Source organism: Somniosus microcephalus, chromosome 1, assembly GCF_052327205.1.
Source record: "Somniosus microcephalus isolate GS21.2 chromosome 1, FLI_Smic_1.0, whole genome shotgun sequence".
Classification (NCBI taxonomy): domain Eukaryota; kingdom Metazoa; phylum Chordata; class Chondrichthyes; order Squaliformes; family Somniosidae; genus Somniosus; species Somniosus microcephalus.
Genome location: NC_140987.1, coordinates 382,726,498 through 382,742,910, shown reverse-complemented (window position 1 = coordinate 382,742,910; position 16,413 = coordinate 382,726,498). Strand labels below are relative to the sequence as shown.

Below are 16,413 nucleotides of genomic sequence, written 5' to 3'. Positions count from 1 at the left end.
CACTGCTTGCTGTGGTGCTTGAGAGCAGCGCCATCTCAGGATAGTTAGAATGGTAGTCAATCACTATTAGATAGTCTTTACCATTCAAATGAAAAAGGTCCATACCAACCTTTTGCCATGGTGCTGTTGGTAAGTCAGCTACTATCATTGGTTCCTTTGCTTGTTTGTTTTGGTGTTTCTGACATGTCTCACATTCGCCTATCATGTTCTCAATGTCCTTATTTATGCCAGGCCAATAAACAGTGTCTCTTGCTCTCCTTTTGCATTTTTCAATTCCGAGGTGTCCCTCATGAATCCTTTTGAGCATGTCTTGACGTAGAGCCTGTGGAATGACTATTCTGTTCTGTTTTAGTAATAGTCCACTTGCGACACTCAACTCTGACCTGATGTGATAGTACTTTGGACAGGAACCTTTTGGCCAACCATTGTGAATGTTCTCTATTACTGTTTGTAACACTGTATCTTTTACTGTTTCTTCTGCTATTTGCTTTGATTTTGTGTCTGACACGGGCAGCGCAGCAGTGACCATACTCACATGAACATCCACGTCTTCTTCAGTAGAGCTCACTTGACTCATTGTGGGTGCTCAGGATAGTGCATCTGCTAACACTATGGGCTGGATTTTCCTAAGCCCCTGGAGTCGGGTTGGAGGCGTGCGGGCGATAAAAATCAGAGATCCAGGGGTCCCGACCCCATCCCGCCTCCAACCCGCCTCCATGTCAATTTCATAGGAGTCGGGTTCCCGACAAGTGCTGGAACCCGACTCCCAGAGGCGGGAAGGGATTAAAGGCAATTAAACTGCCTGTTAACAGGTAGTTAACAGGTAGTTTTTTGCCTTTTCGCGATTTTTATTGCAGGTTTGTGGGCTTCCCGACAGCTCCAAACCACGAAAAGTTTTCGAGGCGGGACGTGGGTCTGAGGTCTTGGAGGGGTCGAGGTGCCCAGTGTTCAGGTGAGTGAGGGGTGCAGGAGTGCAAAGGTAAGTGTTTTGCAAGTGTTTAAATAAGTTTAACTTACTTTTACTTACCTTTACAGGAGTCCTGCATTCCGGTGTCGGGAGTCGGCTGCAAGAACCACTGAAGCTCCGATTTTTAAAAAAAAATCAGCTTCTTTGTTTCTACAGCAAAATGATTTAAAAGTTATCCTGAGAAAGGACTGAGGCTGAATTAGCAGTTTTTCAGTGCTTGACAGCTTCAAACAGCTGTTAAACACTGATATTTCATGTGCCAAAAGCTTTTGACAGATGAAATGTCAATCTCTGACGCCACCTGTTGCCGGGTGGCCCTTAATTGGCCTGCTGAGCCCACAGGGCGGGCTCAACAAGGTCAATCAGAGGAAAATCCAGTGGGTTGGCCACATCTCCATGGAGGCGGGACAACAAGCCCGAATGTGGGTTTCCCACCTCCAACCCGCCCCCGTAGCAAAATCCAGCCCTATGTGTTTGCTTGGTGTGTAGATCAGTTCAAAGTCATATCTTTGCAGCTTCATCATGAGTCGTTGTATCCTTGGAGACACCTCATTCAGATTTTTTAAATGATGGCAACCAGTGGGCAGTGGTCTGTCTCAACTGTGAAGGTGGGAAGTCCATATATGTAGCCATGGAACTTTTCTAGTCCAACTACCAAGCCTAGACATTCCTTTTCAATCTGGGCGTATCGACACTCAGAGTCAGTCATAGGCCTGGAAATTACTCACTACAGAATCCACTGAGTCATCTGGTCTGCTTATGGCACAGTTTATACGGTAGACTCTCTTGACCAGTTCTAAGTCCTCACAAGCTTTGTCACCTAATAGTGAATCAAGTCCTTCAGCCACAACAGAAAATATGAGATGATGCACTTTGTCTTTGACTGTCACTTTAAGTCTGCATACACCTAAGCTATCTATTTTCTGTCCATTATAGTTCTTCAGTAGTACTGACTTTTTCTGTATTTTGGGCTTTTCTTTCATATTTTTAATGTCACTCATACTGATTAAGTTTGCTTTTGCCCCAGTGTCTAGTTTCAATGTAACTAATGCTCCATTTACCTGCAGTGGGATCATCCATTTGTCCTCTTTTACTGTATTAACTTTATGTTTAGCATTGTCCATTCCTGAGGGCTGCACATTTTCTGTATCCTTTTTGATATTGTCACATGACACCATTCCTACAGAAAATGTCTCACTTAAATCGGTGTCCTCAATCACATTAACTCGTTGCCCTTTCTTAGTTTTTACTTTTGAAAAGCATTGTTTGGCAAAGTGATTCTTTCCATGACATTTTGTGCACATTTTTCCAAACGCAGGGCATTGTCGTGACTGGTGTTTGTAACCACAGCATTTACAATTAAAAATTCCTTCCTCCGATTGCTTTTCATTTCTGTTCTGCCCACGTTTCTTCCCTTTGTAGGACACAGCACCGACAGCAGCACTATCACTTACTACAATCGCATTATTATTATTTTCACTGAAAGCCTTCGCGTGCTTTTGAGCTAGCTCACTGGCTTGGCATATTTTCACAGCATCCTCCAATGTTAGTTCGGTTTCTCTCAACAGACGTTCCCTGACCTTTTTATCATGAATACCAAACACAATCTGGTCACGAATCATGGATGATTTCAGATCAGAGAAATTACATGTCTGTGCTTTCAGTTTCAAATCGGTCACAAAGCTATCAAAAGTCTCATTTTGCTGCTGTGTCCGTGAACAGAACACGTATCTTTCATAGGTCTCATTCTTTTTGGGAGAACAATGTGTATCAAACTTCTTTAGCACATCATCCATCTTTTCCCTGTCCTCCGCTTGATCAAATACAAACGTATTAAATACCTCTATCGCCTGTGGGCCTGCAACCGTGAGCAGCAACGTTATTTTCCTTGCGTCTGGCATCGTACCGAACCCGATGGCAGCAATGTAGAGTTCGAATTGTTGTTTGAAAGTCCGCCAATTGCAGTCGACATTCCCCATGAGTTTCAAACCCTCCGGTGGCTTCAAAGTCTCCATGTCGCATTTCACAATTTTCAGCAGATTTTACCAACCCTGGTACCATGTTATGTTCATTAATAACTAGTCGTTTTCATTATGAACAGCTAGCTTGAGCTAGTCACTTTATTCATGCCATGTGGACTTGTACAGCATCCATCTTGACTACTGCCTTGTGGGTAGCCTAGTGCATCGTGGGTAGCCCCACTCTTATATACATACAGCTCCTACATACAGCAACATACAGCTCCACCTAGTGTACCATTCTAGAATGACATGTTACAGATCATTACAAATTCCACCTTCTCTAGTCGCTCCTGAAGTCACTCGTCCTGGTATCATTTTAGTAAATCTCCGCTACACCCTCTCCAAAACCTTTATATCCTTCCTAAAGTGTAGTGCCCTGATATTGATACAATACTCCAACTGAAGCCAAACAATGATTTATAAAGGTTTACAATAACTTCCTTGCTTTTGTACTCTATGGGGTCGATTTTCCTGAAGCTGTCGGGAAGAAGGTGGTACTACAACTTTCGGGTTTTAGACCCGCCTACTTCGACGTCCAGCCAATCCGCGCGACTTTCCCTTGATTGACCTTGTTGAGCCTGCATAGCGGGCTCAGCAGGCCAATTAAGGGCCACCTGGCAACAGGTGATGTCACAGACTGAAATTTCATCTGTCAAGAGTTCTTGACAGATGAAATATCAGTGTTTCACAGCTGTTTGAAGCTGTGAAACACTGACAGTCTGAGTTCTAACCTAAGTCATTCTGCACAGACTCAGTTAGAACTCTCAGCAGCACTCAAAGCTGAAGGCTGTCACTTTTGACAGATCGCAGCCATTCAGCTTTAAGTGCCGGCTGAGTGATGGGCTCCCGATGGCTACAGGAAGAAAGGCTGTTAAGGTAAGTACAGGTAAGTAAAAGTTCTTTACACACTTTAGACACACCAAACACACTTACCTTTGCACTCATGCACCCATCACTTACCTGAGCACTGACATCGCGACCCCTTCAACCCGATGGCCCGCCTGCTCTAACCTGGCGTGGTTTGCAGCCATCGGGAATCCCACACGAAACTCCTCAGAATAGGGATTAGGCTAAAAACTGCCTGTTAACTACCTGTTAACAGGCAGTTAATTGGCACTAATCCCTTCCCGCCTGGTTTCGGCGGGTCCCAGTGCGGGGCGGTTACCCGCCGCCCCTGAAACTTGCGTGGGGCGGGGTTTTGGGCGGGATGGTGCCGGGACCCCCAAATTCAGGATTTCCCCCCCCACCCCCCACACACCTGAAACCCCGCCTGACGGCTCCAGGAAAATCGACCCCTATGTCTCTGTTTATAAACCCAAGGATCCCGTATGCATTTTTAACAGCTTTATCAACTTGTCCTGCCACCAAATATTAGGCCCAAGATGAGTGTGCATCGCATCTGTGATGTCAGCATGGTGAGGACTCCACAAGTCTCATTTGGGAAGTATATGTGACGCCTGATGTGTCGAGTGAATGGAAGTGTACCAGTCTCCACAAGGGCATATGTGCCCACCAATGTTCCAACTAAACTGAATCTCCATAACTTGCTTTAGGCTGCTCCGCTGTTTGCCTTGCAGAAATGGCACCTTAGCCCCCCCTTTAGTTTTAAGAAATAGCTGGATTTGCACATTAATTGCCCTTTAAACTCACCGCAGAAAGTCAGGGTTCATAGTTAATAGCGCAAGTACCTTTTTAACAACACAATCTCTCTTGCCCAGAAAGGGAACAATTTAAACTGTCGAGTCTCATTCCTGCATGTAGTAAACTCTTCTTAGAGATATAAAAAACGTCAAATTTTTAATTTTTTTCTTACTTTTCCTTCCTGTCTCTTTTTTTCTCTCTTAATCCAATCTTTCTTTCCAACTCTTTATTTCTCTTTCTGTACCTGATTTGACTCTAATTCACCATCCTTCTCTGTTTCTTTCACAATCTTTAAATCTCATTGGTTAAGGAGATACACTGTTAGTCCCATTGTTCACTAAGGTCCCAGATGCCCCGTTGCCCTCACTGTGCTGTTATCAGCTCGCACTTTCAGCAGGTTACGGGGCAAAAAAAATTTTGAGCTGAAGGCTGCCGGAAAAAATCAGACCAACGATGCACGCCGCAAGATACCCCACTCCAGCAAGGTTTGATCCATTATGTTTTACATCCCTTTGTTTATTTCCAGTCATCTGTTGATCTAATTGAAAAAAGATCTGTCTGTTTGAACAGTGAGAGCTGATTGCCTTGCTGGGGGAGGGGGCATTGGCTCAGAGGAGGGATTAGCCTGGAGCTCTGTACACTCAGTGATAATACACATTGGTAATGACATCATCATCATCATGACTAATAAAGCAACTACATAGAATGCCCCCTCTAAAAAGCATCCCTCATGATAACATGCCTTGTTTACAGCTCTGCTTTTAATAGAGGACAGCATATAAGGACTTGGACTTCTGTGTAACAGATAGCTCAATACATGGAGTCTGCATTTTAAATAAGGGCTAAATTAAAGCTCATAGAAAACCAAAATATTTTTCTGCTTTAATATTTTTTGGATAAATTGGAAAATAGATTGCATCTTTCAGAAATGAGGAATAAATTCTATCATATCCATAAAAGTATTAATCCCCATCACCTACCAATACGAGGTGACAGCAATCCAGACAATTTATTGTGTTAAAGCATAATTACTGATTCAAAATAACCATTTATTCATAAAGCATAAGCCTGCTGTTAGAACTGTCTTCATTTGAATGATTCCAGCTCTTAACCCTTTGGTGCTGGACTATGTCGGGGAAGAAGCGTGAAACCGAAAAGGAAGAGCAAAGAAACTCACCCGACAAGCCCCCTCCAATGATTATCACGTCTTGTTTTCCACTGGACATTTTTGCCATGTCCATTTAAACCTGCGGCTGTCTTGGATGTGATGGTTTGGTGGTTTCTGTGGTTTTTGGACAATTTGATGGCGTTTGGTTCAAAGCTGCAGCTAAATCAACCAGTGTTCACTTGCGTGCTCTGGGCTGCACCTGTTTATGCCTTAGGCTGCCAGCCAGGGAGCGTGCCTCTTTTGTCTCTGTGTGTGGTTGCCATATGAATAACATCCTGCTCAAGAGGAGGGACCATTGACAAGACTGTTATAGGCTATGCATTTAATGCTTCAGGTGAAGAATCAAAGCTGGGAATCTAATGCGGATATATAGAAATAATAGCATTACATTTAAAAAGAGAAAGGCTAAAACCAGACACTAAACACAAATATTAAATTACCTTGCTCAGGGCTGTTAATTAAGCCATATCCGTAGGGTTCTTTAAAGGGCTGCATTTCAAATCACAGTGTTGACCAAATTAATGTTTTGTTATTACTATCTACGCTAATTGTTGTCTTAAAGAGACAAGAGACAGTAACCAGACAGATTTATGTTTTACTGGTGAGAATCAGCATATGCCTCAAAAGTTACATGATCGAGAGCTTATAATAGCTGTGTTCTGGGAGCACTGCTTGGACCATGTATAGTAATGGTACCATTTTAACTTCTCAAGGAGATTGACCAGTTACCTCAGGATGATTCTATTTTTCTGGGGACAAGGAATTAACAGTTGTAAAATACTTCATTTTTCTGGCCGGGGGAACCTCGTTGTAGACCCAACAAACACCAAAGTGTTATGGTGCAGCTTTATCAATTCATATTATGATATACATAAGTAGAACTTCAGAGATTAGAAGTATGTGGCTCAGGAAGATGGTGTAATGAAAAGCATTCACAGAAACTGAAGTTTTCAAAATTAATGTCCTGCATTTTTTATTCATTGCTGTGTCCAACTGGAAAACAATACTACCCTTGATATGAGACTTTGAGGGAGGGAAAGAAAGTAAAAAAAAAAGAAAAAGAATAAGAATGAATGAATGAATTTATAGGACCTTATCCTGCCCTCATGTCATCCAAAGTACTTTACAACCAACTAATTACAGGAAACTTTGGTTTATCCGGAGGTTAACTGTTCCACTGATCCACCGGCAAAAATCAGGAGCCGTTTCGTTAGGTATTTCTTCTTTTCGTTGCTTTTTTTTCACCAGTCAGCCTCTGCAAGGTCTCGCTGAAGCTGTTGCTAAGCTACAGAGACGCTTGCAAGGTACGGCTGACTGTTTAGAAGCAACAGGGTTTGTTGATTCACACGGAGCTGAAAAGCTCCGTATGTTTCAACATTAGCGCTGGTTTGTCCGGCAGTTTTGACGGGACGGCAACAGCTCGGTCCCGTCGGTGCCGGATATCACAAAGTTTCCTGTACTTTTTAAGTGCAATCACTGTTGTGCTGTAGGAAAACATAGCAGCCAATTTGCACACAGCAAGATCCTACAAATAATGGGATAAATGACCAGGCAATCTGCTTTGGTTGTGAGGAATGTTGCAAGTACACTCAGGGAACTTCCCACTTCAAGTAATAAAGAAGTTACATTTATACAGGAAAAGAAAATTGGCAGGGTGGAAAGCAGGCTGCCAATTCATTATTGTTCATTTTGCACCACTACCAAAGACCAATTTTATCCCACAGTCTATTTCTTGGAAGTAGTAGATCTGAGATCAATTAGAGGTAAATGGTTGTTTGTGAGCTAAGTCTGCAGATTGGCAGGTACTTGTAAATGTCCAGCTCAAGGTCAGAAGAAAGCAGCATGAAATGACTACTTTTTCTTGCTTTTCCCAATAATTTTCCTACTTAAAAGTGTGATGGACTCAAACTTTACTACGTGAGCAGATCTCCCAGGGTGTTGCTGATGGTGAGCCATAGGTCACACCGTTGTAAAGAGGATGGTGCTAGTGTGGGGGAGTGAACACATTGTCGCTGAAAAGATTTGAAACTAAATGTGTGAGAGATGTGGTCAGAGACGGTGATGTAAGTTTTTTTCTTTATTTGTTCGAGGAGAATTTGAGCCAATCAGGATTTTTTTGTGCGACAAACACACACACATATATATATATATATATATGTATGTATGTATGAATGAGAGAGAGAGAGAGAGATTTCCCATTCCATTGGTCATGAATAAAAAACATTTTTAAATCAAATATATAGGGCTTGACGTTCTGCTGCGATTCTCAAAATTATCCACCATAATTTCAGTGGAAGGTCTGCAGAAATCCTGGAGAAATGGCACAACACAGTATTTACGCCGTTTTCCTAGGGTTTCCACAGATTTTCTGCCAATTTATGGTGGATGTTCAATACAATCCCGATGGAAATTCAACACATGGTGTTAAATAAATGGTTGCCTTGCTCAGTGGGAGCCTCTGAGCCAAAAGGTTGTGGGTTCATGCCCCACTCCAGAGACATGAAATCTAGGCAGACATTTCAGTGCAGCAGCGAGGGAATGCTACATTGTCAGAGGTGCTGTCTTTTAGATGAGACATTAAATCGTGGCCCAGCGTGCCCTCTCAGCTTGCTACTAAAGATCCCATGGCACTATTTAAGAGCAGGGGAGTTCTCCTGGTGTCCTGGCTACATTTATCCCTCAATCAACATCATTAAAAAAAACTAGATTATCTGGTCATTTATCTTATTGCTGTTTGTGGGATCTTGCTGGCACAAATTGCCTGCTGTGTTTAACTATATTACAACAGTGACTACACTTCAAAACTACTTTGTTGACTGCAAAACATTTTGGGGCATCCTGAAGTTGTGAAAGGCACTATATAAATGCTAGTTCTTTCTAAATTTAGACATAAACCAAGGTCTCTGTGCCTGCTCATATGGTAATAAATGATTCAAAGAAGAGCAGGGAGTTATCATTGGGACCTGACTTACATTCCTCCCTCAACTAACACTACCAAAAGTAATTATCTGGTCATACATTCATTTGTTGTTTGTGGGACCATGCTGTGCACAAATTACCTGACACATTCTGCTGCATAATACAAATTGCACTTCAAAAGCAATTAGCTGGTTGTGAAGTCCTTTGGGTGGTAAATACAAATTTTTTCTCTTTCCTCTTACATACCGCAGTTACAATAATGAATCAATTTAGTGTATGCATATAACATGATGTAGTTGCATAAACAATACCTTATAGAGAGTTAATTCATTATTTTTCCAATCAGTTACTTCAGTAAAGTACAGAAGTTCATGTTTTACTTTGCTTTGATGTTTTATTGCAAAAAAATTCAGTTGCCTTCACTGGTCCCGATGGTGAATTGCTAGTTTTTTTGAGTGTTTTTATTCCCTTTCCATTGCTAGACCAGGAAAGATGGGGAAGCGAGGACAGATGGGGTTACAAACAGCAAGACTTGGCACATCCTATGAATAGCCAGTCTTGCTATCAATTATAGTAACATAGTGCATTATACCTCTACATTCCAAAATCTAATAGTGCTAATAACACTCAGAGGAGAGATAGATCTTAAAGTGCATTTGGGGACACATAATGCACAGATTATTCACAGTGGCACCGAAACATTCCAGGAGTATTGTCCAGAGCACTTGCAGAGATTAACACTGGTGCATTGTGGAAGTTGTACTCTGCTGAGAAATTAGAGCTTTGAGAAGCCCCATGAAATCAAGGCCAAGGCTTCTCAAAGATGGACAAGGTGGGAAAATGTTGAAGCTCGAACAATATCCTCTAACAGAGAACATGGTTAGACACACACCGACAATTGTACAGGCATATTTAACTGTTTTCTTATGATTTTTGGAATTTATGCCTTTATTATGGTACCTTATTTCCAATACCAAGTCCTCAGTTTAATAAAAAAAGCAAAATTGCAGCAAAAAACATTTTGAGCTATTCATTGGTTCCTGTTCCCATTCAACTTCCTGCAATTGTTTTAATGCTAAGTTTGAAAACTACTCATCAAAATGCATCGGTCATTTGTAGTGCATGATTGGTAGTTTTCATTCCTGCTTTTGATTGGTATTTTCCTTACTTAATCAGTGTAATTTGTTGTCTATGATTAAATTTGAGCCAATCAGCTGCAAATGTGACACAAAAATTTGCATATTAGGTGCAAGATTTCTGAATTACTAGTACAGCTCCTCAAGTTAAATCAATGGATTTGTTGTTTTATAAAGACAGGAAAATACCGAGTAAAACATATTATTAATTGACTAAAGTTTAGATGTGTGTGTCCTTTTCAGGCTACAAAGTGTAATTGATGTAAGTAAACAAAGGTTAATTGCTATTCAGGCTGGAAATCAGAATCCTGGCTTAGTTTGTAGGAAGGTCAATCAGGAGTCTTCAGCCATTGTGGCTCTGCTATTTTCTGTTCCTGGAGAGATTTTCTATTCATTACAAATTGCTGCTTTTGTTTCTTTTGCATGTTCATAAAGTGTGACTTAAATCTTCACTAGAGTTTAGAAGAATGAGAGGGGATCTCATTGAAACATATAAAATTCTGACAGGGCTAGACAGACTGGATGCAGGGAGGATGTTTCCCCTGGCTGGGGGCTCTAGAACGAGGGGTCAGTCTCAGGATATGGGGTAAGACATTTAGGACTGAGATGAGGAGAAATTTCTTCACTGAGGGTGGTGAACTTATGGAATTCTCTACCACAAGGCTGTGGAGGCCAAGTCACTGAATATATTTAAGGAGACAGATAGATCTCTAGACGCAAAAGGCATGTGGGGAGAGAGCGGGAATATGGTATTGAGATAGAGGATCAGCCATGATCATATTAAATGGCGGAGCAGGCTCGAAGGGCCGAATGGACTATTTTTCTATCTGATGTGTAGTGAATAAAGTGCATAAGTATTTTTTAATAATATCATAATATAGATAGATCTCCAGTGTTGTTGCTCACAATGAATCAGTTATAGATTGTAAGAAATAACATCAACACAACATAAGAAATAGGAGCAGGAGTAGGCCATTTGGCCCTTCGAGTCTGCTCCACCATTCAATACAATCATGGCTGATCTTCTACCTCATCTCCGCCTTCCTGTCCTATCCCCATATCCCTTGCTTCCCTTAATATCCAAAAATCTATTGATCTCTGTCTTGAATATACTCAACGACTGAGCCTCCACAGCCTTCTAGGGTAGAGAATGCCAAAGATTCACAACCCTCTGAGTGAAGAAATTTCTCCTCATCTCAGTCCTAAATGGCCGACCACTTATTCTGAGACTGTGACTCCTAGTTCTAGACTCCCCAGCCAGGGGAAACATCCTCCCTGCATCTACCCTGTCAAGCCCCTTAAGAACTTTATGTTTCAATGAGATCACCTCTCATTTGTCTAAACTCTAGGGAACAGAGGCCTAGTCTATTCAATCTCTCCTCATCGGACAATTCCCTCATCCCAGGAATCAGTCTAGTGAACTTTGTTGCACTCCCTCTAAGGCAAGTATATCCTTCCTTAAGTAAGGAGACCAAAAATGTACATTGTACTCCAGGTGTGGTCTCACCAATGCCCTATATAATTGCAGTAAGACTTCTTTACTCTTATACTCCAGTCCTTTTGTAATAAAGGCTAACATATCATTTGCTTTCCTAATTGCTTGCAGTACCTGCATGTAACTTTCTGTGATTTATGTACAAGGACACCCAAGTCCCTCTGAATACCAACATTTCCCAGTCTCTCCCCTTTTAAAAAATATTTTCTATTTTTCCAAAGTGGATAACTTCACATTTCCCCACGTCATATTCCATCTGCCATGTTCTTGCCCACTCACTTAACCTGTGTATATCCCTTTGCAGCCTCTTTGCGTCCTCCTCACAGCTTACTTTCCCACCTAGCTTTCTATTGTCAGCAAACTTGGATACATTACACTCGGTCCCCTCATCCAAGTCATTGATAGATTGTAAATAGCTGAGGCCTAAGCACTGATCCTTGCGGTACCCCACAGCCTGCCAACCCGAAAATGCCCCGTTTATTCCTACTCTCTGTTTTCTGTCCATTAACCAATCCTCATGCTAGTATATAACCCCCAAACCCATGAGCCCTAATTTTGTGCAATAATCTCTTATGTGGCACCTTATCGAATGCTTTTTGAAAATCCAAATACACTACATCCAATGGCTCCCCCTTATCTACCCTGCTAATTACAACCTCAAAAATCTATTTCCCTTTCATAAATTAGTATTGACTCTGCCCATTCATATTATGATTTTCTACATACCCAGTTACCATGTCCCTAATAAGAGATTCTAGCATTTTCCCTACTACTGATGTCAGGCTAACTGGTCTATTGTTCCCTGTTTTCTCTCTCCCTCCTTTCTTGAATAATGGGGCTGCATTTGCTACCTTCCAATCTGCGGGAACCATTCTAAAATCTAGGGAATACTGGAAGATCAAAACCAATGCAACCACTCTCTCTGTAGCCACCTCTTTTAAAACCCTAGGATTTAGGCCATCAGGGGATGTGTCAGCTTTTAGTCCCATTAATTTCACTGGTACTTTTTCTTTACCAATACTAATTTCTTTAAGTTCCTCACTCTCACTATACCCTTGGTTCCCCACTATTTCCGGAATGTTTTTTGTGTCTTCTTCCATGAAGACAGATACAAAAATATTTGTCTAATGTCTCATGCCATTTCCTTATTCCCCATTATAATTTCTCCTATCTCTGTCTGTAAGGGACCTGTAGGTGGTTTGCCTTGGTGGTTCAAATCACCTCTCCTACTTAGTTCTAGATGACAGGAATTACGGTGAACAGGGTTGGAACACAGACAAGCTTTTCCGACTCAACCGTCGGTGTTTAATAAGGTTAACACAAACACCCGCCTCCAGTATGTAAAATGCCTGGTGGCGTAAAACAAACAGTACAACAATACAACTTGGTCCGTCGAACAGGCCCCTGTCTCGTATTAAGACGCCTAAAATCACACTGTGTTGCTATACAGAGTATAACATGGACTTGTCCCACAAACCCCGGAACATACACTATGATACACACAGAACCTCCCCACTAAGCCCCTCTGGATTGATTCGGACACACAGCACCCCCTCACACAGTACCAGTGGTCTTAAGGTTGCGCGGGCTTGGACAATGCTCACCCCGATTGTCCGTTTTCTTGGTCACTGCTTCCCTGTGTAGAGCGTGTCTCCTGGTTCCGTATCGCCACTGCAGTATCCAAGTCCTAGTTTCGAGGTTCGTTCCTACAGTCGAAGAGCAAGGTGAGGCTCTTGTTGCTCATGGTGGTTTCTTCTCTCCATCCCGGAGTGCTCAGTTCTTGGTTCAGAGAATGAGGGCACGCGAAGGCGAGAGCAAGCGAGCGAGAATGGCCAAAGCTGCCTTCTCTTATACCCTAAAAGTTCATTAAGGTCTGTGTATTGCAGTGATATCTTTTTAATCACCCTTCTTTGTCTGGTTTCCCGCCTTTCAGGGCTATCCCATGTAGGTGCTAGTGTTAATGGCAGATGATGGGCTGCACTTCTTACCCAATCCCAGGTTAAGTGGTTTCCCATTAGTTTCCAATGGCCCTCCTTTGTCCCAGAGAACTCTGTCTGTTCAGACATTCTCCCGTAATCAGTTTGTAGGCCTGGCTGGAATCTCCGGACCATCATGAACACCTGGGCCCCTCCCATCTTCTCCAAACAGGCTGCTGGTCAATCAGCAGTAACAAACATACAAAATGGCCGATACAAAAAAAATCCTCGGGGCCTGCGCTGATGCTTACAGATCCACTTTTACTTTTGCTAATCTCTACCTTTTTACATACTTATATAGAAGCTTTTACAATCTGTTTTCATGTTTCTTGCTAGTTTACTCTCCCCTCTATTTTCTTTCTCTTTATCCTTGGTCATCCTTTGCTGAATTCTAAAATCCTCCCAATCCTTAGGCTTACTACTCTCTTTTGGCAACATTGTAAGCCTCTTCCTTTAATCTAATACTATATTTAACTTCTCTTGTTAGCCACGGTTGACCATTTTTCCCGTGGGGTTTTATTCCTTAAGGGAATGTATATTCATTGAGAATTATGAATTATTTCTTTGAATGTTTGCCATTGCTTATGTACAGTCATATCTTTTAATCTAGTTTCCTGATCTACCTTAGCCAACTCGGCCCTCATACCTATGTAGTTTGCTTTGCTCCGATTTAAGACCCTAGTTTCAGACTTCACTGAACTCAATATAAAATTCTATCGTATTATGACACTATTCGCCCAGAGGCTCCTTTACGACAGGGTTATTAATTAAGCCTGTCTCATTGCACAATACTAGATCTAAAATTGCCTCTTCCCTTTTGGTTCCTCGACATACTGATCTAGAAAACTACCTTGAATGCATTTCATGGACTCATCCGGCACACTATTACTGCAAATTTGGTTTCCCCAGTCTATGTAAAAATTAAAGTCCCCCATGATTACTGTATTACCCTTGTTACATCTGTGCTGAAATATGTCATTCATCAGACTCTGTATTTAACTACATATATTGTATTGCCTGCTCCGGTGTTTTACCTTGTATTGTATATAGTGCAACGCCCCCTTTCTTCCCATTGGATGTGTCGGCTCCGCCCATACCTGGCCCTACTTAAGACAAGCCCAGGCTTGTCTTGCAGCAGAACGCTAGGTGAAGACACAGGCATCTTTCTTTGCTAATAAAAGCCTTGTTTTATTCAGTTAACTTTGAGTCTTGAAGTTATTGAGGCGCATCAATTTTATTAGCAAACTTTTAACGATGGATCAACTTTTGAAACCGGAACGCTTGGATTTGGACCCGCATGCTTCGGATGCATCGGCACGGTTTGGACACTGGTTCCAGTGCTTGGAATTTTTTATGGCCAACTCCGAAGCCGTCACAGCCTCTAAAGCCACCGGAGATGTGAAACTCGGGATCCTGCAGAATCGGGTAAGCCACCGGGTTTTTCCACTCATCCAAGACGCCGCCACCTACCTGGATGCCTGCAACATTCTAAAGGCCCACTATCAGTGGCCTACCAACGAGGTGTACGCCAGGCACCTGCTTGCTACCTGCACACAGCGACCCGGAGAGTCGCTAGAGGACTTTCTAGTCACCCTAAAAGTGCTTGGCAAAGACTGCAAATGCAAAGACGTGAAAGCCACGGTATACACAGACGAGCTTATTCGGGATGCCTTTATCGCAGGCCTTAGCTCTAATTACATCCGGCAGAGACTGCTAGAGAAAACGGGCCTAGATCTGACACAGGCTGTGGACACAGCGCGATCGCTGGATGTGGCTCAGAAGAACTCTGACTCCTACTCATCAGGCCGCGCGGCCCACGCCGCCTCTGCTTCCCCGCCCGGTAGCCCAACACCGTCGCGGCCCTGCTCTCCCCCCAGAAGCCCTACGACCGCCGCGACGCATCGGGACCCCAAATGCTACTTCTGCGGGCAGCCGAAGCACACCAGGAACCTGTGCCCGGCGAAAGGCACCACCTGCTGTAAGTGCGGTAAGAAGGGGCACTTTGGGAAGGTGTGCAGAGGGAACCCCGCAGACAAAACCGCCACCGCCGCGTGCGCGCCGTGGGAGCGGCCATCTTGGACGCCATCTTGTCCGACCTCGTGGGGTCCGCCATCTCGCAAGCAGACATCGTGGACGCCATCTTACCCGGCCTCGTGTGGCCCACCATCTTGTCCCGATCAGGGCCCTACAGTGGCGTCGATCACAGTGGACCAGTCCAGACCGCACCCACTATCCAAATCGATGGTGGACATCGAGGTAAACGGGTGCAAGGTTAAATGTTTAATTGACAGCGGGAGCACGGAGAGCTTCATTCACCCTGATCTGGTACAACGACTCTCTCTAACTATAGTCCCTACTCAGGGCACGATCTCTATGGCCGACAAAACCCAGATATCGACTATTGCGGGTTACTGCGCGGTACGATTGTCCATCAAAGGCACTGTATATAATAATTTTAAACTGTTAATTATGAAGGATTTATGTGTGAGCGTGATCTTGGGCCTGGATTTTCAGTGCCACCACCAAAGCATCACGCTCAATTTCGGTGGGACCCAGCCGCCCCTCACAGTGTGTGGTCTGGCTACCCTGAAGGTAAAGCCGCCTTCGCTATTCGCGAACCTTACCCCTAACTGCCGGCCAATAGCGACCAAAAGCAGGAGGTACAGCTGGGAGGACAGGCGGTTTATCGCGACCGAGGTAGACAGGCTCCTGAAGGAGCGCATTATTGAACGCAGCAACAGACCGTGGCGCACCCAAGTGGTGGTGGTGAGGGGTAGCGAGAAGAAGCGGATGGTGATTGACTATAGTCAAACAGTCAACATCTATACCCAACTAGACGCCTACCCGCTACCCCGCATATCCGAGATGGTGAACCAAATCGCCCAATACCGGGTGTTCTCCACCATCGACCTCAAGTCAGCGTACCACCAGCTCCCTATCAGACCAGAGGACCGTTCGTACACCGCCTTCGAGGCAAACGGACGCCTCTACCAGTTCCTCAGAGTCCCCTTTGAGGTGACAAATGGGGTCTCGGTCTTTCAGAGGGAGATGGACCGCATGGTCGATGACCACCACTTGCAGGCAACCTTC

At 43.4% G+C, this 16,413-nt stretch overlaps 1 protein-coding gene across 1 annotated transcript in view; it reads right to left on the bottom strand.

The window, feature by feature from the left end:
* The window catches only part of LOC147125048 (amine oxidase [flavin-containing]-like), an 88,841-nt gene extending 82,977 nt beyond the window's left edge, over nucleotides 1-5,864 (bottom strand). The window contains exon 1 of the mRNA XM_085991129.1: nucleotides 5,807-5,864. Coding sequence (XP_085847255.1) covers nucleotides 5,807-5,864 — 58 coding nt within the window. The remainder of the gene's footprint in view (nucleotides 1-5,806) is intronic.
* Nucleotides 5,865-16,413: the final 10,549 nt, after the last annotated feature.